Source organism: Mustela nivalis (assembly GCF_964662115.1).
Source record: "Mustela nivalis genome assembly, chromosome: 12".
Taxonomy (NCBI): Eukaryota; Metazoa; Chordata; class Mammalia; order Carnivora; family Mustelidae; genus Mustela; species Mustela nivalis.
Window position 1 is genome coordinate 93695044 of NC_139031.1, and position 25092 is coordinate 93720135.

General features: G+C 37.9%; 1 protein-coding gene across 2 annotated transcripts in view; it reads right to left on the reverse strand.

The window, feature by feature from the left end:
• Nucleotides 1–7346: 7346 nt before the first annotated feature.
• ZPBP (zona pellucida binding protein) overlaps nucleotides 7347–25092 on the reverse strand; it is a 121750-nt gene continuing 104004 nt past the window's right edge. The window contains exons 8-9 of one of the 2 annotated variants that reach the window (XR_014301273.1): nucleotides 24978–25092; nucleotides 7438–7528 (exon numbers count right to left, since the gene is read on the reverse strand). Coding sequence is in view for 1 of the 2 variants with exons in the window: in XM_082693315.1 (XP_082549441.1) it covers nucleotides 7434–7528 (95 nt within the window). In the remaining variant the exon portion in view is untranslated. Of the gene's footprint in view, nucleotides 7529–24977 lie in introns of both variants that reach the window. The other variant, XM_082693315.1, reaches the window with a different exon arrangement.

Genomic DNA, 25092 nt, shown 5'->3' on the forward strand with positions numbered 1-25092 from the left:
GAAGAGTTATTAGCATGGTTTTCTCTCCCAATCCAAAGTTTCATACTGCGATTTACCACACCTCTAGAAACCTGCCCAAGATTGCCCACAGTACATCATCTGATGCGACATTCCTAGTGTGCCTGGACTGGTTAGGTCACACTGCCCACACAGGGAGCGGCTAGTGCACTGGCTATAATGGCTGCCGGGCCAGGTCTTGTTCTGAGCCTCATTCAGTACTGGTGGTCTCTCATGTTACTTTGTAAATGAGCAGAAACAACACTTACTTGACATAAATGCTAACTTCAAACCCAAGAAAACTCCCCTCTTAGGCAATGCACTTCTTTGTGGAGGAAGTCAGATAATAAAGAAATTCATCCATCATCACATCAACATACCCCAGATCACAGGACCCCTGGAATTTTTACCATGGTAGCAAGCTCCTGAATTTTTGTGGGGGCTTATATCCAACCCTCTGACATCATATGTCTCACAAAGTTGTGTGAAGACCTTGATAATTCCTATGTACCAGATGCAGTTATAAGGGTGCCTCTAACTGGAGTAGATAAGTGTGGTGCACCACAAAATGGACAAAATTGTGAAATTACCAGCAGTCAAGTTGATGAGCAAGGCTAGAGTACAACACAGCCCTGCAGCAGGACAGTGCTTCTGGCCAGCCTGCAGAAAACAAACTGCTCCTGGTGGGCTCTACCTTAAAGCATAGAGATGAAGCTGTTCACCAGATCTGCAGCTGCATTCCATACTTTGGGGACTAAATTTATTCTAGTCAATAAACAATATCTGTAAAAGGAGCTCTAAGTGGAATCCCACCTGAACAAGTTGGATGGTCATTCTCTGAGATCCATGTCTATCTTCGGTATAGCCCAAAGAGATGGGATCTTCAGTGATGCATAGAAATCACTATCCCTTCCTCCTTCTGGCCTTTGAAAATGACAAGCCCTGCAAGCCCTCCAGAAATGCAATATTGCTTTGGTTAAACATTTTGGTAGGTAAAGATAGTTCTAGAGAAGTTCACTGAGACTTTTTTTTTTATTATAGTCACCATAACTGTACAGTTCATGAAACCAAAAAGAGGAATAGGTCCAGCTGCTATTCCAACTATACTTTCTGGGACTCACAGTGGGCTAGGAGGTCCATCCAATTTATAGAGAGATGAGCCTGACCCTAAATTCCTTTATTAGTCTCCACCCTAAGCATAGAGGCATTTTGGTTCTCAGGAGGAGCATCAGGTAAGAGCTGGAGTCCAGTAATCTACAAAATATTTGCTAGTTTTCATAACCTTTTATGCAGTCCCCCTACTCAATGGATGCGGTTCTCCTTAGGGAGGGCTGGAAAGACTTGCAAGCATAAATATTTGGCAGAGCAGTGAATCCTTCCTCAAGAGTTGCCATGAGCAGCCCCTGTCCCACGTGTTCAAGGTATAAACATCTGCGGGTCTGTGATTCAATTCTCATAATATTAGCTAAGTAGTCAAGACTCAACTGTCATTACTTAAATCAGGCTCCTTTGAAACAGGCTGACAGCTCTAATATATAAAATTAGATTCTAAAACAATGGTGTTCTGGACTGCCATCCATCTCTCTCAGTGCTAGGGGCATAATGAACAACAGGCCCATGCAAAAATTGTTCTGATTTCAACCCTGATGCCCACCTGTCTTTGATATCCTGTTGGCACAATAACTAGATGTCATCATCACCATTAGATTAGTGCAGTCTATTTCAATGACAGCATTCCAACTACCATTACGGGACCAAAGAGCTTCCATTGTGAGATTTTGAGAAAGCCAGCAGTCCACTTGCCAAGAACTCCTCCAAGCTCTAGACATGTCAGGGGCCAGAGATAGGGGAGTGGGCAAGCAGTCACCATACAGAAAATCTACTTCAGCACTCCAATCTTCTCAGACTTTAGATATCTTATTCAGCATGCCAAGTACTTCTGGCTTCATCAATTCCATTCAGCATAATCCACTGCTGGATTCAAGTTGATTCACAGATTCCAAAGTCAATCAGATGAGCAAACTCTTTTAGTGCTATTCTTAGCTACTCAAGATAATACATTGAATCCAGACCTCTGATAAGTGTGTCCATTTCAGTAAATTCAGTCCAATTCAACATTACTTTCCTTCCATTCTAGGTGTCCTTGGGATCTACTCCCATATATATCAGTTGTAAGTTTTCTATTGCTGTGTAACAAATTACCACAAATTTTGTGACCTGAAACAACATCCATTTATTCTCTCAGTGTCTGCCGGTGAGGAGTCTGAGTGTGGTTTAGCTGGGTCCTCTGTGCAGGACACTGCTTTTGTCAAGGTGTTAGCTGGGATGGGTTCTGTTCTGAGTATGGACACCCCTTCTAAGCCCATGTGGCTGTTGGCAGAGCTCAATTACCCGCACTTGTAGAACTGAGGCCCTGATAGGTATTATCTGACAGGAGAGGCTGCTCTCAGTGTGCAGAGCTCCCTGCAGGTCCTCTAACAGGTCCTGTCACAACATGGCAGCTCATTTCTTCAGGACCAGATGGTGAATCTCTTGCTCCAGTCTGCTAATACAAAGTCTAACATAACGTAAGGGAATCATATAAGTGACCGTCCCACCTTTGACATCTTCTATCGTCTCCAATCAAGACAAAGGTACTTCCCACACTCCAGACAGGATTCTACAGGATACAACTCATTGGAGACAGGATCCCCATTAGGGACAGCATGTATATCCCAGATATCTTCTGATACAAACTGGCCAGCTACTCACTGGGCACTTCAAGTTTAAGTATAGGTTGAGAAGCAATGACAAACAGTGATGATGGCTTTGGGAAGGTGAGACCACCATTTTAGGAGAGACAATAGATTCTCCAGACAATGGGAAGACTACCCTCCTCAGGGGTGGAAGGGCAGCTTCCACTGGCAAAAGCAACCCAGTCCAGTGCTGGGTTTAATGTGCCCAGCTTCACTGGGATCTTCCCTAGGCCCTCATCTCAATTTTGAGGGTCCTACACTCTCTTTCCCAATCACTGTTTTATCTTTAGCATGAGAAACATTACTAGGTTGTGAATTCAAGTTACTTGATCAATCAGCCCACCGTCTGACTAGAACTTATTAGAAATCTGTGTGGTCACAGGAGCAAAGAGCTACTTTCATTATAGTCAAAGAGGATTTCTAGTCCTCCAAAGCCTTCAACTCACTGTTTTCTTTCACCTAGTCCTTACTTCATAGTCTTCATTAAACTGTATTACTTCACCTGCTGCTTGACCCACTAAGACCCAAGTCCATGTCTTTTATTCCTTTCTTCTATTAATGAGAACAAAACCTGAATCTATCAGCCTTCCACTCCTTTGTACTACTGGGGCCCTTGTGACATGATTCCGTTCAGTATAATTTAGAAGTTTTATACTGGGTTTTCATTTTCATCTTCTGAATAGAAGGTAAACTCAAGGCCTAGAAGCACAACCACCACCAGCAACTGTGAGGACAAAAGCTGCACTAAGGAGGGGGACCAAAAAAAGGACAAGTGGCGTGAGGGGATGACGGCACCATGCCACCACTGCACCAGCTCTAAGCTGACCTCGCTGGACTTCAGAGAGAAAAGAAACCACCAAATCAGTACTCTGTGACTTGCAGCAGAACCCAGTCAAAACTGGCACACATCTTCACACTTACCAGCTGTGTAACCTGGGAAAGTTACAGAATTACTGTGACTCATTTTCTCATACATAGAACAAGAAGAATAATGGCAAGTCACAGAGTTGAGAATATTAAATATGAAAATACACATGAAGGATTTCAAACAAAACCTTTCACACAGTAAGGAGTCGGTAAATGACAATTATCAGCAACAGCAGCAGCTCTCCTCTATGAGGAAAGCACTCACCCATACTCAACATAATTAAAATGTGGGAAACTATTCCATGTATTAAAATAACAATTTAAAAAATGAGGCCAGAGAGAGTGTAGTGAAGTGTGCACTCGGATATATTACTGGTAGGAGTACAAACTGGTACCTTTTTTTAGGAAGGAGATTGGCAAATGGTCCAGATGATTAGAAGTACCCAAATCTGGTATTCTTCTGGCTACTTAGCATAGAGAAGACTTCAAAATATCACAGAGTATTATGAAAGAAAAAGTTAGCTGTCATGCTATGTGTAACAGTGAAACTTTGGAAAGCAGTACAAACATCCACAAATTAGAAACATGTAGCCATATTAACTTTGCTAAAGTGTACCAAATATTACAGTGATTAAAATGATGTTAATGAATTGAATAAATTAGCATGGAAAATACACCTAATATTAAGGAAAACACTGGTATCTATAGCATGAATAAAATGCTCACACCATCTGGAAATGTTAGCATTGCTGTTACCTGGGTTCTGCTATTACAGGCCACATTCCCTGCTACTGTAGTGAATATTCTATCGGTTAGGATCCTTTTACCTGCGAGTTAAACAGAAAATCTAGCTTGCTTTGGCACAAGGCATGTTCTCATCTCACACAACTGGGCAAGCCCAGGGCAGGCTGGGTCTCAGACACAACCTGGGCAGCGGTTCAACACCATCATCAAGGCCCTGGTTCCTTGGACTTCTCCACTCTGTGCCCGCAGGTTGGTCCATGGTTTCAACATATGACTTCCAGAAAGAAGCCATGGGCTGACAGTTAAGAAAGGACTCTCTCTGCAGTGAACAAACTTGGTGCTTTGCTGGGAAGAGGGGCAGAAGCAAATTCATGCTGGAGAGGTGAGCAATAACGTCTTCTGCCAATTTTGACTATTTTAATTTTTCCAAGTATGTTTATCGCTTCCAAGTTTTTGAAAAGTAATTTCTTTCTTTGTAGGAAATTTGAGAAACAGAGGATACCAAAAAAACTTCCCACATGATCCTATTACATAAAACAACTGTTGTTAACATTTTGGTTCATTTGATTCAAAACTCTAAAGAATAGTACAGAACATTCTATCCTATGGAAATAGCACAATTTATTCAATCACTTCACTCCTGTAGGTCATCAACATTAATTCCATTTGCATTGTTATATAGAATGTGGATGTTAATACCATCAGGCATAATATCACACCTGATTTCTGATTTACTTTCTGATAGTCTCCCTGTAAGTGACATTCCTGGATCAACCTTGTTAGGGCTCTTTTTACATATTACCAAATGAATACACATTTACACGTTTATAATAAGAAACAAATCTGAATAATAAGATATAATATGGGAATCATATTTACCTTAGCTTCGCAGGTTCATCTAAACATCACATTATTTTACTGTTAAAAATAGGTTAAAATGAAGGCATTATATAAATGTTAAGATATTATTCTGATGCAAACAAAAACAACAAACACTTGAAACTGCCTTATAACAATAATGTCTCTCAGGGATTAGTCTGTAATTTTCACCTAACACACTGTCATCACTTAAAACAATTTCCAACAGTCTACATTATATGTTAGCAGACGCAGTGGTTACCTTCATTACTGAAGTATTGAATACTTCATTACTGAAGTATTCATTACTGAAGTATATTTATACTCGCAGGGCCCTTCCATGCCTCACTCCCACAACTCCCCTATGGTTGGTTTTTTCCTATCCCAGATCACCCTCTCTTCTTGACTGGATTCCAATCTCAGTAACCTGCAGCACCATTTTAATTCTGTTTTGCTTCCCGAGGCTGACTAGCTGTTGAGCTGATACTGTTCATCCCCAGGAAAATGTTTTCTAAGTCAAATTCCTCAGTATTTTTAAATACCAGGAAAAGAGTTAACCCAAACTCAGGCAATACTAAAGAACATACATTTCATTCCATCTTATTACACAATCTGAAATCTGAAGAGCTCTAGCAGCTACACTGCTTTTACAGATGATGACTTAGAAGGCCTTTTACTAGTTACAAAAGACAGGTACTGAAGAACCATAGCCCCCAAAGAGTATCATGGCAAATACGTGACTTAATAGAGCCAAGAAGGCTTTTTAAAGAAAAGACCTCTAAAAATCTTATGAAAACATTTATGTCATCATTATGAAAGTTACAAGTAATTTTTTAAAAAAAGATCACCATGGCTAACAAAGAAATGTCATTTCACTTCCCTTTGTACTTGTGAGAATTCCAGGGTAATATTTGCCCACAGCAAGACCAAATGAGAAACTAACTTATCTACTGGTCAATTTTAAAAAGTCAAATAGACCCTAGATATAAGTAAACTTTCTTCCTGTCAATGCAAAATTGTGCCTAGACCCCACCTGTGAATATTTGCCATTTACAAATGCTTATGTCTTAAGAAAGGAAATATGAAGGGAAAAAACAGGGAATGTCCCAGAGACTAGAAAGTGTTACAAGTGAAACAAAAAATTGAGAAACTACTAATTTTCTAAGTTGCTCAGGTATTTTTCTAATACTTAAACCCTTACATTTTGGGTAATTTTTCATATTCAAATACAGAACCCCAGTGTGAGAGAGGGGTACACTGGTGGCAGCAGAAGCATCTGTGATGTAACACTTTAATGATAAAGGAAATGCAATAAAAGATGTGATGACTGTTCGATACTTCTCCCTAGAGGTGTCCTCAGGGCAAGAGATTGCCTAATCTCTCTCTCTCCACAATGTGAAAGTTCAAAGGTTAATTTAGGCACATACAATGATTATTCCACTCTAAAATGTCAGAAAGGTAATTTAAAGGTCTCTAAACCAAAAAGGTGAAGGTCACATTGAACTACATTAAAAACCCACTGAGGGGCGCCTGGGTGGCTCAGTGGGTTAAGCCGCTGCCTTCGGCTCAGGTCATGATCTCAGGGTCCTGGGATCGAGTCCCGCATCGGGCTCTCTGCTGAGTGGAGAGCCTGCTTTCCTCTCTCTCTCTCTCTGCCTGTCTCTCTGCCTGTCTCTCTAAAAAAAAAAAAAAACCCACTGAGTTGTTGGGACCTGACCTTATACTATAGTGGCTAAAAGTCTGCAATGAAAAGATGCACCAGCTTTGTAAGACGTGATCTTGAAGTACGGAATGTCAAACTAGAAGAAAATAATCTCAAAAAATTAAATCAAAGGTAGGAAGCAAGCTGAAATTAAAATGATTATAAAAGAACATGGTGACCTGAGATTAGTTAACATACTGTAAAGAGAATGGGCTGTTTTAAAATAATCCAGAAAAGTCTTTTGGGATGAACACCAATAGAGTGTATTTGAAACCCTTTTTAAAAATCAGTGATCCAAGAAATATTCTGAAATCATGTGTAGTTCTGGCATTAATGGATAAAGATTAGTGGATGCTCCATTCGTGAAGCATTTGGACATACAATATACAATGTTTCAATTAAAACGATGACACCATATTTTGTAAAATCTAATATATTTAATTTTGGCATAATAGTGATTTATTATGTATTAATATTTCAAAAATATACTTTTGTGTTTAACAAACTACTAGAGATCTCAAACTCATGACCTATAAGCATGCTTTTGCTCCAAACGCCAGGCTGCTGTTGCACTGAAGGCAGTGGGTTCCATCGCGGGGGTTATAAGACCCAGGACTGCAGATCACTGTGAAGAAAGAATAGTTAATAAGCACCAGTTCCTTCAAATGCCACATCAATTAATTTTACATGGAGAATACATTTTCAAAAAAGACTCTTTTTTCTTTTTATAATTTTTGTTTTTAATCATGGTAAAATACACATAAAATTTACCATCTTAACCATTTTTAAGTGTGCAGTTCAACAGTGTGAAGTATATTCATGTTGCTGTACAACTAACTTCCAGAATGTTCTCATCTGGGAAAAACTGCAAGTCTATATCATTAAACACCTCTCCATTTCCCCTTCCCCTAATGCCTAGTAGCAATCCTTCTAGTGTCTATTTCTAAATACCTCATTAAGTGACAAATTCTAACTTTTCACTTCTTCCCGGCTTAGACCAAGACTGTGACCCCACATGGTTTTACTGATCACACAAGGTCGAGCTGAGAAAGCTAGCTAGGTTACCTGGTAGACTGCATCAGAAGCCAAAGAGCAGAAGAGGGCCCACACTAACAACCACGCCTTCAACGCAAAGATACCCCAGATATGGGAAGGACTTCCAGCTTATTTCTTTTATTTATTTATTTATTTGACAGACAGAGATCACAAAAAGGCAGAGAGGCAGGCAGAGAGAGAGAGGAGGAAGCAGGCTCCCTGAGGAGCAGATAGACCAATGCGGGGCACGATCCCAGCACTCCGGGATCATGACCTGAGCCAAAGGCAGAGGCTTTAACCCACTGAGCCATCCAGGCACTCCCCCCAGCTTATTTCTAATAATCTCCTGACTTCATGTCTTATTTCTGTCCCTTGCTGAAAGATTAACTTTGGAAAAAATTACTAACTTAACTCAGTCCGATCATCCTTAACATATGAATAACTGTATATAAGGAATATGTTACCACAGTGATCTTTGCCTATCAGAAAGTATAGAAGGGCAGAAAGAATCTAATGGCAAACAGCATGGAGGACATGGGGAGTTAGAGAGGAGAAGGGAGTTGGGGGAAATTGGAAGGGGAGGTGAACCATGAGAGACTATGGACTCTAAAAAACAATCTGAGGGGTTTGAAGTGGCGGGGGGGTGGGAGGTTGGGGTACCAGGTGGTGGGTATTATAGAGGGCACGGATTTCATGGAGCACTGGGTGTGGTGAAAAAATAATGAATACTGTTATGCTGAAAATAAATAAAAACAAATTAAAAAAAAGAATCTAATGGCAAATATATTCTCTTTGACTGACTCTGGATTCTGGGTAAGTGGTCAATTCTTAGTTCTAGCTTCCTCATTTGTAAAACAGTTCCAGTAACAAGGAAGACTACACTATTATGAGAGGACTGAAATCAGATGACTTATATGAAAATGCAACCAGAACACCGCCATGCCTCAATAAATGCTCTGCCGTCTGTGGGACCACTTCTCCCATGCTGGAGACCACGTGATGCCCACCTATCTAACTGGGCTGGGGTCTCTGATTACCCTGTTCCTCCTTTTCCTATTGCAAATTTGGTCAGCCAAGGATTCACAGGGATGTCAGTTGCACATCTAAGGCATGGCTATTATGGGCCATCAGAGAAGATTCTTTTTCTGGCACCATGATCAATGACACGTGCCATTGTTTGGATCTGGGTCATGGTACATTATTTCATTTCATATCGCTCGTTCAAAAAATAAACTTTCAAATTGGGAAATAGTTTAACCATTACTCAGAGAAAGTATTTTTCATTCTGGTTTTAATAGATATTTTGTTTGGGGAATCATGTTTCAGGAATATGTACTGGTTAAACAAAGTTAAGTCCATTGTTTGCTGCAGTAATAACAGTATTTAAAGTGGCAATGTACAGGGTAAGAATGTCATGATGTGATATTTTTCAAAGGTGTGTGATCATGGTACTCTTTCTTTCAAAACACATATTAGTATTTCTTTTTTTTTTTTTTTACATATTAGTATTTCTTAAAGTACAAATATGGATGCTGAGAAAAGGTATGTGTTAACACATAGGGAGAAGAGAAACGTAAATGTGCAGGCAGTCTTTACACACATACAGTATCACCAGTGGAGCTGACGCTGGCAAGAAATCATCCAAACCCAACTTAAATAAATATGATCTAATAAATGTTCTCAGAATTAATAAATCTCTATAACATAGTATGTACAACACTTCAGAGACCTTATCTCTCTCTCCTAAAACATATTCTAAAATATCATGTTCTCCTTCATGTGGAAATGAGGAAAAATTCTCAAAAGTTATTTAACTTTAAAGTAGAAGATTAGCTGGGGTGCCTGGGTGGCTCAGTGGGTTGAGCCTCTGCCTTCAGTTCAGGTCATGATCTCAAGGTCCTGGAATGGAGTCCCACATTGGGCTCTCTGCTTGGCAGGGAGCCTGCCTCCCCCCAACCCCTCTCTGTGCCTGACTCTCTGCCTGTGGACCTTGTGATCTCTGTCAAATAAATAAATAAATAAATAAAAAATAATGTAGAAGATTAGCAAAATTATCTTCTAGGTTTTAGTCTCACGAGCAGAATATTTCCCAGCTGCAGTTTTGAGAACAACCTGATTAAATCTTGATAAGAGAGGGAAGCACTGATGACTGATCAGTACTGACATACAAAGAAATGAGAAGAAGGCAGAGAAAAAAACCTTCATGAATTTTGGATAGGGAATATTTCCTTAAAAAGGGAAATAACCAAGCATAATATAAAACATGGGGTACATGTAGTATTATAATTAAGAAGTTAATTAAAAAATGATGAAATTAACAACAGTCAAGCAACAAAACTGGGACACAGTTGCAGCTAAATAACCAATGGAATACCATCGTGAAGATACAAATAATTCATATTAGTCATGAGAAAAGGACAGAAAACCAATTAAAAACAGGAATAAAAGAGAAAAAATAGATGTCCAACTAATGTCATTTTTACTGAGCCACAAAAAAACCCAAAACTATCCAAAGAAATTAAGAATTTGGGAATGAAAATCAACAGCAAACTATAATATACTGAGGGAAACGTCAGCAAGAGGACAGCTCCAGGTTCCCCAGGCTCCCATAGAAATATTAAATAAACAACTAGAGACTGGCTAAAATAACCTTCTAGGTCTGGAAATTGGTCAAAGATCAACAGCAACCAAACGAACACGCAATCGAGAAGTCATATTCTAAATAGTCCAAAATTTGTAGCATTCTTTTGCTCACCCTTGTCCCAGCTCCTTTCCAGGCAGACCTACAGGAAAGGCAGCCCAGTGCTGGGTTCCATCCCACAGACCAGAGAGCAAAACAAATGGGATCAGCCACCTGTCCAACGGCCAACTGAGGGGTTCAGTCTCCATGTTGCTTATTTCAGAGCTTGTTCAAATCTCAAACTATGGGAAGCCCTGGGCACATTCTTGAGAACAAGAAGGTGATGACAGCCCCCAGATACCTGGGGTTAGAGACTGGTATATTAAGGAATAGGATAGAACACCTAAGGATCACAGGGGAAGCAGTATGTGGACTCTCAGGGAAATGAAGATATTTATTAAAAAACAGACCCCCTCCCCCCAAAAAAGCAGCCAAGTATACAGAGGAATCAGAAGAGAGCACATAGGACCAGACATTTGAGAAGGTGCTCAACATCATTATTAGGGAAGTACCAATCAAAACTGGAGTATGATATCATTTCACGCCTATTTGAATGGACACCATCAAAAATAAAAAAGAAGAAGAAGAAGAACAGAATAGAACAAGTGTTGGTGATGATGTGAAGAAACTGGAGCTCTTGTGCACAGTTGGTGGAATGCATAATGGTGTAACTGCTATAGGAAAAATATGGAGGTTCCTCAAAACATTAAAAATGCATGTACCAGATGATTCAGCAGTTCCACTTCTGGATATAGAGCCAAGAGAACTGAAAGCAGGATCCTAAAGCGACATCTCTAGACCTTTGTTCACTGCAGCATTGCTTACCACAGCCAAGAGGTGAAAAGAACCCAAGGGTCCCTCAGTGGGCAAATGAACAAAGAAAATGTGGTATATATACACAACAGAATATCCTTCAGCCTTAAAACAATAAATCCTGCAACATGTTGCAATATGACAAAACTTGAGAATATTATGCAAAGTGAACTGAGGCCAGTTACAAAGGCAAATAGTACATGATTTTGCTTACAAGAACTATCCAAACAAATCAAACTCAGAGAAACAGAAAGAGCTGTGGTTTCTAGTAGCTAAAGGAGGAAGAAATGGAAGTTGTTCTTCAAGAGGTGTGCAGTTTTGGCTTATGAAAAGTATACTAAACTGTATACTTAAAAATGGTCAAGGCAGTTGGTTTTGTTATGTTTTTTAACCACTATTAAAAGTTTTTTAAAAATAAAACAAATTGGAAGAGAACAAAAACCTTCCAACAAATAAGAGGCCAAGTCCACATCTTCACAGATGAATTCTACCATAAATTATAAAGAAAGAAAGACATTAACCCCAATCCTTCTTAAACTCTTCCAATAAATTAAGAGAAAAGGAAAACTTCTGGACTCATTCTATAAGGTCAGAATTGCCCTATTCCTAAAGCCAAAGACTGTACGTGAAAAACAAACTACGTTTGTTTTTAACTCTTTAACTCTTTTAACTCTTTAACTCTTCTGAATATTGATGGAAAAATCCTCAACAAAATACTAAACCAACTCAGCAGCATATTAAAAGGATTATATACCATGGTCACTTTGGATTTATTTCTAAAACACAAGGACAGTTTAATATATGAAACCTAAGAAGAGGTCCTTATATCATATGAACTGAATGACAGGGGGAAATAACATACAATAATCTCAACTGATGCACAAAAGCATTTGACAAAATTCAACATCCATGTTATGGTAAAAACTCTAAGCGAACTTCAATTTTATAATGGGGTGTTATCAACCATAGTTACTATGTCAGATCCTGAGACTTTTCCATCTTATAGCTGAAAGTATTACTTAAATGTTCTCACCAAAGGTAAATAGAAGATAAGTATGTGAGATGATGGGGGTGTTGATGAACGAGATGGGAGAAATCCTCCCACCATGCATATATGTATCAGGTCATCACAATGTACACTTTGAGTATCTTACAATTTTGTCCATTATACCTCAATAGGTATGAAAAATACCACAGGAACATAAGTAAAGGAGCACAAGGCAAAGCAGCCAAATAAAACGGAGTTTTGTAGGAACGCCTGGATGGCTCAGTCAGTTAAGCCACCGCCTTCGGCTTGGGTCATGGTCCCAGGGTCCTGGGATAGAGTCCTGCATCAGACTCCTTGCTCGGCAGGGACCCTGCTTCTCTCTCTGCCTCTGCCTGACACCTTGCCTACTTGTGCTTCCTCTCTCTCTCTGACTAAATAAATCAATAAAATCTTAAAAAAAAAAAAAAGAGTTTTGTAGTGAGTCAAGTTTGGTTGTTTCAAATTCTAATTTTTCATTTACCATCTTTATAAACACATGCAAGTACCCTAAGACTGCCAAGATTCAAGTTCCTTGATTATAAAATTGGGATGCTTCCTACATCAAAAGGATATTTGTTATTTACGAAAACATTGGACAGACTTTTAGCAAAGCTTCAGTTATTATGATAAAGAAATCAGTGAGGGTGCCTGGGTGGCTCAGTTGGTTAGGCAACTGCCTTCAGCTCAGGTCATGATCCTGGAGTCCCGGGATCGAGTCCCGGGATCGAGTCCCGCATCAGGCTCCTAGCTCCACGGGGAGTCTGCTTCTCCCTCTAACCTTCTTCCCTCTCCTGCTCTCTCTCACTGTCTCTCTCTCAAATAAATAAATGGAATCTTTAAAAAAAAAAAAAAGTTAAGAAATCAGTGAAATGTATATTTCTATGGGGTAAGCAGAACTTAATGCACTGACCAAAACATAGTCAGCACTCAGGATACTATGACAGAACTCAATCTCATGTTCTTCTCATTCTGGAGTTCTTATAGCAAAACTGTATTGCCCATATAGCCCTTACCACATCTGGTCATTAACTGCTACCTAAATTTTCACACATTCAAAGTTTTATCCCATTAGATTACACACTCCCTAAAATTCCCACAAGCTAAAATTCTGTGTGTTTTGGGGAATTTCCTCTCATATCATTTAAACCATATTTGATAATGGATAATATAATAGATACTTATTTAATTAAAAAAAAACACTTAAAAGAGAGGAATAAAATGGATTTTCTTCAACCTGATAAAGGGCATTCATGAAAACCCAAAGTCAGTATCATAACTTTAAGAGACTGAGCTTTTCCTCTAAGATTAGGAAAAAGATAAGCATGACTATTATCACTCCTCCTTTTAACACAACATTGGAAGTCTTAGCTAGAGCATGGGGAAAAAAAACGAATTCAAATTAGAAAGAGGTAACATTAGCCTGTCCATAGACAGTATGATCTTCTATGCAAAAAAAATAATCCACCAAAAACCACTAATTGACCTAATAAACAAATTTAGCCAAGTTACAAGATACAAAATTGACATGCAAAATCAGTTGTGTTTCTATACACTAACAATGAACAATCCAAAAACAAAATTTAGAAAATAGTTCTAGGGCACCTGGTTGGCTCAGTCGTTAAGCATCTGCCTTCAACCCAGGTCCATATTGGCTCCCTGCTCAGTGGGAAGTCTGCTTTCCCCTCCCCCCACTCCCTGCTTGTGTTCCCTCTCTCACTGTATCTCTCTCTCTCTCTCTCTCTCTCTCTGTAAAATAAATAAAATCTTAAAAAAAAGATAATAGTTCTATTTATAATAGCCTCAATGTGCGAAAGGAATCCATCAAAATCCTTGAGGAGAACACAGGCAGCAACCTCTTCGACCTCTGCCGCAGCAACATCTTCCTAGGAACAACGCAAAAGGCAAGGGAAGCAAGGGAAAAAATGAACTATTGGGATTTCATCAAGATCAAAAGCTTTTGCACAGCAAAGGAAACAGTTAACAAAATCAAAAGACAACTGACAGAATGGGAGAAGATATTTGCAAACGACATATCAGATAAAGGACTAGTGTCCAGAATCTATAAAGAACTTAGCAAACTCAATACCCAAAGAACAAATAATCCAATCAAGAAATGGGCAGAGGACATGAACAGACATTTCTGCAAAGAAGACATCCAGATGGCCAACAGACACATGAAAAAGTGCTCCACATCACTCGGCATCAGGGAAATACAAATCAAAACCACAATGAGATATCACCTCACACCAGTCAGAATGGCTAAAATCAACAAGTCAGGAAATGACAGATGCTGGCGAGGATGTGGAGAAAGGGGAACCCTCCTACACTGTTGGTGGGAATGCAAGCTGGTGCAGCCACTCTGGAAAACAGCATGGAGGTTCCTCAGAATGTTGAAAATAGAACTGCCCTATGACCCAGCAATTGCACTATTGGGTATTTACCCTAAAGATACAAATGTAGTGGTCCAAAGGGGCACATGCACCCGAATGTTTATAGCAGCAATGTCCACAATAGCCAAACTATGGAAAGAACCTAGATGTCCATCCACAGATGAATGGATCAAGAAGATGTGGTATATATACACAATGGAATACTATGCAGCCATCAAAAGAAATGAAATCTTGCCATTTGCGACAACATGGATGGAACTAGAGCGTATCATGCTTAGCGAAATAAGTCAAGCAGAGAAAGACAACTATCATATGATCTCCCTGATATGAGGAAGTTGTGATGCAACAGGGAGGCTTAAGTGGGTAGGAGAAGAATAAATGAAACAAGATGGGATTGGGAGGGAGACAAACCATAAGTGACTCTTAATCTCACAAAACAAACTGAGGGTTGCTGGGGGGAGGGGGTTTGGGAGAAGGGGGTGGGATTATGGACATTGGGGAGGGTATGTGCTTTGGTGAGTGCTGTGAAGTGTGTAAACCTGGTGAATCACAGACCTGTACCCCTGGGGATAAAAATATATGTTTATAAAAAATAAAAAGTTAAAAAAAATAAAAATAAGATAAAAAAAAAAATTTTGAAAAAAAAATATATAATATTTAGGAGTAAATAACCAACAAGGCATAATACTTATATACCAAAAACTACTAAAAATTACTGAAAGAAATCAAAGGAGACACAAATAAATGGAAAGACATCTCATGTCCATGGGTTGGAATATTTAATATTGTTAAGATGTCAGTGCTACTGCAAACCATTCATAGATTCTATACAAATTTTATCAAAATCCCCATGACAATATTTTCAGAAAAAGAAAAAAGTCCATCCTAAAATTCACTGAAACCTCAAGGGACAAAGAAAAGCCAAAACAATTTCGAAAATCAAAGCTGTAAATCTCATACTTGCTGATTTTAACACTACAAAGCTACAAAAACAAACATGTCTGCTTCTGATATAGAGAAAGAGAGACAAACAGAATAAACTAGTAAAGAAATAAACTCTCAAATGATTTGGAACAAGAGTACCAAGATCATCAAAGGAGGTAAGGACAGCCTTGCCAACAAATGGTAGTAGGTAAGGGAGATGTCCACATTGAAATGTACGAGTCTGGACTCTTACCTTATGCTATATGTAAAAAGTTAGCTCAAAAAAATCAAAGATCCAAACAGAAGAGCTAAAATTGTAAAACTCCTGGAATAAAATGTAGAATAAAAGATGCATGACATTACATTTTGCAGTGGTTTGTTTATGTAACAACAAAAGCATTTGGACAAAAGAAAAGCATAGTTATATGCAAAGGAGATTAATATCCAAAATAATAATAGTAATAAAGAACTCTAATTCAACAACAAAGTCAATTAAATAGTGGGCAAAAGCTCAAAAGTAGCCATTTCTTCAAACAAGACATACAAATCACCAATAAATACATGAAAAGATAATAATATCACTAACCATAAAGGAAATGCAAATCAACAGCACAATAAGACACTTCACACACATTAGGGTAGCAAGTTACTTAAAAACAAAACAAAACAAAAACCACTTAAAATAATGAGTGTTGGCCAAGATGCAGAGAAACTGCAAGACTGAATTATGCTTTGTTGGTGGGGACACAAAATGGTGGAGGCTTTGTGTACGGTGGTTTCTCCCAAAAATTTAAAACTGAATTACTATAGGATCCGGTGATTCTACTTCTGGGTATAAGCATATGGACTGAAGTTGTGTGCCTCTCTAAAATGTGTATGTGAGGGACGCCTGGGTGGCTCAGTTGGTTAAGCAGCTGCCTTCGGCTCAGGTCATGAACCCAGCGCCCTGGGATTGAGTCCCGCATCAGGCTCCTTGCTCGGTGGGGAGCCTGCTTCTCCCTCTTTCTCTGCCTGCCATTCTGTTTGCCTGTGCTCGCTCGCTCTCGCTCTCTCTCTGATAAATAAATAAAATCTTTAAAATGTGTATGTGAAAATCTAACTCCCAGTGTAGCTCTCTCTAGAGATGGGGCCTCTTAGGAAGTAATAAAGGTTCAATGAGGTCATAATAAGAGTGGGACTCTGATCTGATAGTATTAGTGTCCGTATAAAGCAACAGCAGAGTGCCCACTTTCTTTCTCCTTCTGCATATATTAACCAAGACCACCTGAGGATATAATGAGAAAGTGGTATGCCATACCACTTGCAAGCCAAGAAGAAAGCATTCATGGGAAACCAAAACCTTGAACCTGAACTTTTAGGCTCCAGAATTGTGGGGAAAAAATTGTACTGTTTAAGCCATTCAGGCTGGGATTTTGTTACAGAAGCCCAAAAGCACAGATATATTTATGCACAAGATCTCAAAGCAGGATCTCAAAGAGGTATCTGCACACCATGTTCGCTGCAGAATTATTCACAATAGCCTTAAGGTAGAAACAACTCCAATTTCCATTGACAGTTGAATGGATAAAATATAAATGTGGTACATACATGTGGATAGAAAAGGTGTAGTATAATTCACAGGAATAAAAGACACGGCATAAGGAATATAATCAATTATATTCTAATAGCATTGTATGGGGACAGATGGTAGTTACACTTGTGGTAAACACAGCATAACGCATAAACTTGTCAGATCACTGTGTAGTCACCTGAACTTAATATAACATTGTGTGTCAACTATACTCAAATAAAAAATTATAAAATAAAAAAAGATGTGGTACATAAATTTAAGGTGAACTAATGTGAAACAAATACGGGAATGTGAACCTATGAAAAGTAATGCAGAATGTGTTGAAAATGTGTGATGGTAACCTATCACACATTTCCAAGAATGTGAATGTGGTCCATCCGTACAATGGAATATTATTCAGTCTTAAAAAGAAAGGAATTTTGACTTATGATACAACACAGATGCTAAGTGAAATAAGCCAAGCACAAAAGGACAAATACTGTATAAAGGTACCTGTAGTAGTCAAATTTATAGACCAAAAGAAGAATGGTGATTGTCAGGGCATAAAGGAAGAGGGGACTGGGGACTTAATGTTTAATAGGTACAGAATTTCATATGAGGAAGATGAAAAAAGTTCTAGCTGATGGTTAATACAACAATGTAAGTGTACTTAATGCTATGAAACTGTACCTTTAAATATGCTTGAAACATTATCTTATGTATTTTTTTTATTTTTTTAAAGATTTTATTTATTTACTTGACAGAGAGAAATCACAAGTAGATGGAGAGGCAGGCAGAGAGAGAGAGAGGGAAGCAGGCTCTCTGCTGAGCAGAGAGCCCGATGCGGGACTCGATCCCAGGACTCTGAGATCATGACCTGAGCTGAAGGCAGCAGCTTAACCCACTGAGCCACCCAGGCGCCCCATTATCTTATGTATTAATGTGATACATTACATAGGGTCATCAGGTCACAAATATGTAAAGTGTGATTATGCCAAAAACTGCATACAAGATTTCTCCTACATTGCTATTACAAAAGTGTCATACACCAAATTTGGAAAACAGACTGATATATTTTAGTGAATTTCATAAATTCTGACCCAGTATTAAGTAAAGACTCTGAAGAATCTTGGATACTAACATGTATAACCAAAGATATTCATAAAGCATTGTTCATCATGGCAAAAAAAACAGAAATACGAAGCAACTTCAAATAACGAAACAGATATATACACCTTAATATGTTCATATAATAGAATATTACATAGAAAAAGAAACTTTTTTCTTCAAAGATTTTATTTACTTATTGGAAAGACAGAGATCACAAGTAGGCAGAGAGGCAGGCAGGGGTGGTGGGAATCAGGCTCCCCGCCAAGCAAAGAGCCCAATCAATGTGGGGCTCACTCCCAGGCCCCTGAGATCATGACCTGAGCCGAAAGCAGAGGCTTTAACCCACTAAGCCACCCAGGCACCCCCAGAATAAGAAACTTTTAAAGATACTATAACCATAAAAATATGAATGAATTTCACAAATACAGTCCACAATAATGTGCATCAATTAAAATGACCTACTATTAGATCCTCAGGCTAGATTTTTAAAAATCCAACTTTATGCTGTTAAAGGAACTGTGTAAATAGTAACGAAGTTAATTTTTACCAGTGATACACTCAAATAAAATATGAACCACAATGTTCTCTTATATAACTTGATGAACAATTTAAAACTGGTAGCATTTAAAAAAAAATAAAAAAGGTGGTTTATCCTCTCTAGACATCAAGACATTTAATAAATTTAGTAATTACCACAGATCAGTAAAACAAAAGAAGGACCCCTTAAAAGACATATATATGGTATGTACCCTTATTTTAGATCTGAGGATTAAGAAAATTTTGACATTAATCAAATTCATTACTAGAAAAAATTTTTAATGATTGTGAGGCAGGTAAATATTTTCTAGAAAGGAATAAAGAAAAGGGGCAATAAGACATACTACATGATAACAACAAAGAATATGTACCAAAAACAAAGTCCACAATGTTCAAAAACAAGTAGTAAGAAAACTCCAATTCTAACTTATAACAAATTAGTCAGAAATTCAGTCTCACTGGGTATGAAAAAAAAGGACAGATTTTAGGCCACCAGAAATAATGGGAAAAATTCAGTGAAATAGAATCAAGAGCTTTAAAATCTGCGTATATATAACCTTCACATGTGTCAATGATATTTTAAGAAGCTCAGCAAAAAGCAAGAGTTGGAAGCCTGAATAAACCAAGATGATGATAACTATGCTGGGGGGACAGAGGTCAGATTGTGAATCTGGCATGTTATTAAAACAGAAATCAACAATCTTCAGAAGAAAAATAAACCAGAAGATGCTACATAGTACTATCCATAAAGTTGAGTATATATCATAAACATTACTAGATTTTCAAAGACACAGAAAACTGTGACTCATAGTCAAGAGAAAAAAGATCAATAGAAACAGATCCAAAATAACACAGATATGGTAATTCACCATAAAGACTTTAAAGCAGCTAGCATAAATGTATTCAAGGACATACATTATCATAATAACTAAGCAGATTGGAAAACTGCATCATAGAAATGGAAGTTCTAAGGCACATAAAATTCTAGACCCCAAAACTAAAATATTAAAAAAAAAACAAACCTAGAAGTATTTAGTAGTAGCAAAATAATGACAAAAGTAGAATACGTCAGTAAATATGAAGATATACCAACAGGAATTGCCCATTCTGCAGAATAAAGAGAAACAAAAGTTTCAAAACATCAATAGACAGTGATACCAGCAAAAGTACTGGTAACTCCAAAAGGCTTTCCCAACCAAAAAAAAAACATGAAAAAAAAAAATCAAGCAAAAACTCTCAGAGTGGGGCACCTGGGTGGCTCAGTGGGTTAAAGCCTCTGCCTTCGGCTCAGGTCATGATCCCAGGGTCCTGGAATTGAGCCCCGCATCGGGCTCTCTGCTCAGCAGGAAGTCTGCTTCTCCCCCTCCCCTCTCTCTGCCTGCCTGTCTGCCTACTTGTGATCTCTGTCTGTCAAATAAAAAAAACAAAAAAACAAAAAAACAAAACAAAAAAAATCTCAGAGTTAACTAGAAAAACAATCAACATACTGGAAATAGTAATATGGCAGAAATGCTTTTTATTATCTGTAATTACTTTTAACACAAATGGATTAAAGTCCACGGTCAGAGGTAGAAGACTGACAGAATGAATAAATAAAACACAACACTATATACAACCCGGAGAAGACTCACTTCAGATCAAAAGAAACAAACAGGTTGAAAATGACAGAATAGAAAAAGATACTCCATGAAAATAGTAACAAAAAAAAAAAAGCTAGATGGCTGTACTAATATAGAAACAGTCAAAAACTGTTATAAGAGGAAAAGAAGGAAACTATACACTTATAAAAGGGTCAATTCACCAAGATATAACAATTATAAAAATATATACAACAGACACTAGGAACACAAAATATATAAAGCAAACTGACAGAATTAAGGGAGAAATTGACAAAGTTTTATGGTAATAATTAGAGATTTCATTACCTCACTTCAAATCATGGAGTTTTATTATTTTAAAGATTTATTTGACAGAAAGAGAGAGAGAAAGTATGCACACAAGTAGGCAGAGAGGCAGGCAGAGGGAGAGGTAGAAGCAGGCTCCCTGCTCCCAAGACCTTGGGATCATAATCTGAGCCAAAGACAGATGCTTAATCAACAGAGCTACCCAGGAGCCTGTGGATCAAGTTTTAGAAAGAAGATCAGCAGAGGACCGACAACACAATTAAGTCAATTAACCCTAACAGACATACATAAAAACACTCCATCCACAGTGACAGAATACCCATTTTTCTCAAATGTACATGGATTGTTTCCTAGGATAAAAAATATTTGGGGCCACAATGCAGACCCTAAAAAGACTGGCATACAAATCATTTTATAATCACTACAGAATGAGGCTGGAAATCCACAACATTAGAAAAAGTAGAAAGCTCACAATTACATGGAAATTTATTTTCTCTTGAACGATCCATAGGATAAAGAAGATATCAAAAGAGAAACTGGAAATGCAAAGTTGTTTCAAAATTAGAAAATCAATCAATGCAAATTTCTATCCTAACAATGGAGGACAAGAACCATATGATTATTTTAAAAGTTGCAGATAAAGTGTGGGAGAAAATTCATTAACTTTTCATGATTACAGCAAACCAAGAATGGTAGGGGCGCTGCTTCAAACTAACAAAAAGCATCAAAGAAAATCCTACTATTTTTACTGAAAGTAAAAAGTTATTTATCTCTAATATTGGGAAGGGGGCAAGAATACCTCTTTTTATTTCTAATCAACACTGTATTGGAGGAGCTAGCCAATGCAATAAAACAAGTAAAAAAATAAAAGGCATAATTATAAGACAAAGTAATAAAATTGCTTTTACTTGCACATGGTATATTTATTCATTTAAGAAAAATACAGAGTACACAAAATAATTTTGATATCTAATCAGTGAATTCAACAGTCACGTGGTCCAGGTCAGTATTTATGAATCAACTGTACTTTCTTTCTTCCTGTGGGTGCCACTGAATAAGCACATTAAAATCTCCCCTGCCACTGCTGTCATGTCTAAATCAGAGTCTCCCAAGGAGCCCAGATAACTGTGGAAGCTCATAATCAGTGGTTTGGTCTTTGGAACAGCCAACAAGAGTCTGAGGAGCCATTGTAAGCAATGGGGAATGTTCATGGACTGTGTAGTAATGAGAGATCCAAACACCAAGCACTTGGGAGGTTTTGTCTGTCACATATGCCACTGCAGAAGAGGTGGGTGCAGCCACAAACACAATGCCATACAAGGTGGATGGAAGAGTTGTCGAACCAAAGTGGGCTGTCTCAAGAGAACATCTGCAAAGATCTGGTGCCTACTTAACTGTGAAGAAGATTTTTGTTGGTGGCATTAAAGAAGACACTGAAGAACATCACCCAAGAGATTTTGAAAAGTATGGGAAAACTGAAGTTATTGAAATCATGACTAAAATAATAGCCAGAAGAAAGGCTTTGCTTTTGTAATATTTGATGACCATGACTCTGCAGACAAGATTATCATTCAGAAACACCATATTGTGAATGACCACAACTGTGAAGTAAGATAAGCCCTACCTAAGTGAAAGATGGCTAGTGCTGCATCCAGCCAAAGAGGTCGATGTGGTTCTGGAAACTTTGGTGGTATTCATGGAGAAACTTCAGGAAACGAGGTGGCTTTGGTGGCAGTCAAGGTGGTGGTGAATATGGAAGCACTGGGGATGGTTATCATGGACATCGTAATGATGGAAGCTATTCTGGAAGTGAGAGAGAATGCAATGATTCTGTCAACTACAACAATCAATCTTCTCATTTTGAACCCAAGGAATAAGGGAAATTTTGGAGGCAGAAGCCCTAACCCCTAACATGGTACAGGTCAGTGTTCTGGCAAACCACACAACAAAGGTGGCTATGGTGGTTAGAGCAGAAAGAGGAGCTATGACAGTGGTGGAGCATTTTAATTAATGTCAATTAAAAAAGCTGATCAGGGGAGGAGAGCAGAGAATGACAGGTATACGAGATTTATGAACTCAGCCAAACACAGTGGTGGCAGGTCCTAACTGCCACAAAGAAGACATATTTCAGACAATACTCACATGCATGGAAAAAAACTCAAGGACTGTATTTGTCATGAATAGTGTAACAAGATTGTTTTAGTTTCTGTTCCATTGAGAGTGCAAAGCATTACAACAAAGGGTTTTAATGTAGACCTTTTTTTGCACCCATGCTACTGACTGCTAAATTTAACAGTCTGATCATGATGCTGAAAGACTATATCTTTTGAAAAATGTAGTATAAACTCAGGCTACTCTGAAGCCATTCTGGTAAACTACCCCAACAATGTGAAGTTAGAATTCCTTCAAGATGATTCCAGGTTCCATTCAAAACTGATATACAACCTGCCCGGGCACAGAAGCCATTGTCTTCAGAACCTTCGATATAATTGAAATGACACACTAAATCAGTTGTGACTTGGAGTTCACCATTTACCCAAGCAAAGTCAAAGGGTTTATCTGGTTATTCAATATGATTGTTGGCATATCCTATGTAACATACCTAAATTGAATTATGGTATCAGATAAAATTATAAATGGGAACAAAGCCTGTGTATCATACAATATCATATGCAATCAATAAATGATTTAATATCATCTTCAAAAAAATCCACTTCACTCTTATATGCTAACTGAAAAAAATCAAATCATAAAAAACAATTTCATTTATATTCCAAACAAATTACTAAAAACAAGAACAACAACAAAAAATAAACCATACCATCTTTCAGAATAAATCCAAGGAAAATATATGCAGACTACCAAACATCCTTGAGACAAATTTAAATTTAATTCGCACGGATGGAAGATAACCATGTTCACTGTCAGAAGAGTGTATTTGTTTGGGATGATAATCATTATCAATTTTGTGTCTAGAATCAATGTAATCTATTCAAACCATAGCAGGCTTGTTTGCAGAAATTGGCAAGCTAATTCTAAACCTTATATGGTACTTCAAAAAGTAGAATGACCAAAGCATTTTGGTAACATTTACCATGAAGCTTTAGGAATCAACACTGTTGTATTCCTGAAATAAAAGATACTAATGGATGGTGCAAAATCAAGCCTACATGAGGATAGTCCACTGAATTTCAACAAGAGGTACAGGAAATTCTAATGGAGAGAGAGAAGTGTTTCAAGAAGTCGTGCTAGATCACCAGGACAGGATATCTGTTTGATAACCAAAAAGTGATCATCAACCTTACCTTGTACCAAAGAGACATGTTAATTCAAATGGACCACAGACTTCAATGTACAACCCAAAAGTACTAAATGAAAAGCACAGGAGAAAATCTTTGTCATCGTAGAATATGTAAAGGTTTATTAGAACACAAAAACAAAAGAACCTCAGGATAAAAAATTAGTAAATTGGATTTCAGGGTTTTTCTCTCAAAACAAAAAAGCAGGCCAGTCTGGGAGAATACATTCACGCACATACAAGTTCCCCTCACTATCTGAAAGCAGAGCACACCTGGGAAACACTTTGGAAGCTGAAATGGTGCAAAGCAAAGAAGCAACTACCATTTCATGGAAGAGGAAATCCTCTTGAACCTTCTCTAGGTAAAGAAAACCTATTCTAAGGTACGTCTTTAATAAAAGCAAAGTGGCATAAAGTGAAATTTCAGATGGTAGGGAAAACCTGTATATTGGAAAGTGACTTTTGTCTATACTATATTAAGAACTCTTACAACTCAGTAAGACAAAGAACCACTTAAATAATGAGAAAGATATTTAAACAGATATTGTGTAAATGAAATACCAATGTCCAATAGGAACTTGAAAATATCTTTTTAAAAGGAAATTTTAAAATTAAAACCACAATGAGATACTACTACATACACACACACTAAAAGTGCTTAAATTAAAAAGAGTGACCATACTATGCTCTGGGAAGTATTTGGAATTAAATAACTAGAACTCCCCAACTTTGCTGGTAGAACATGAAATTGTACAGCCCTATGAAAATAATTTGGCTTTTTTTTTATAAAGTTAAACATACACTTACCGTATGACCCAGCAATCGCAGTCATAGGTATTTTCCCAGGAGAACTGAAAACATATGTCCACACAAAGACTTGTACAGGAATGTTCATAGCAGCTTTATTTGTAATGGCCTAAAA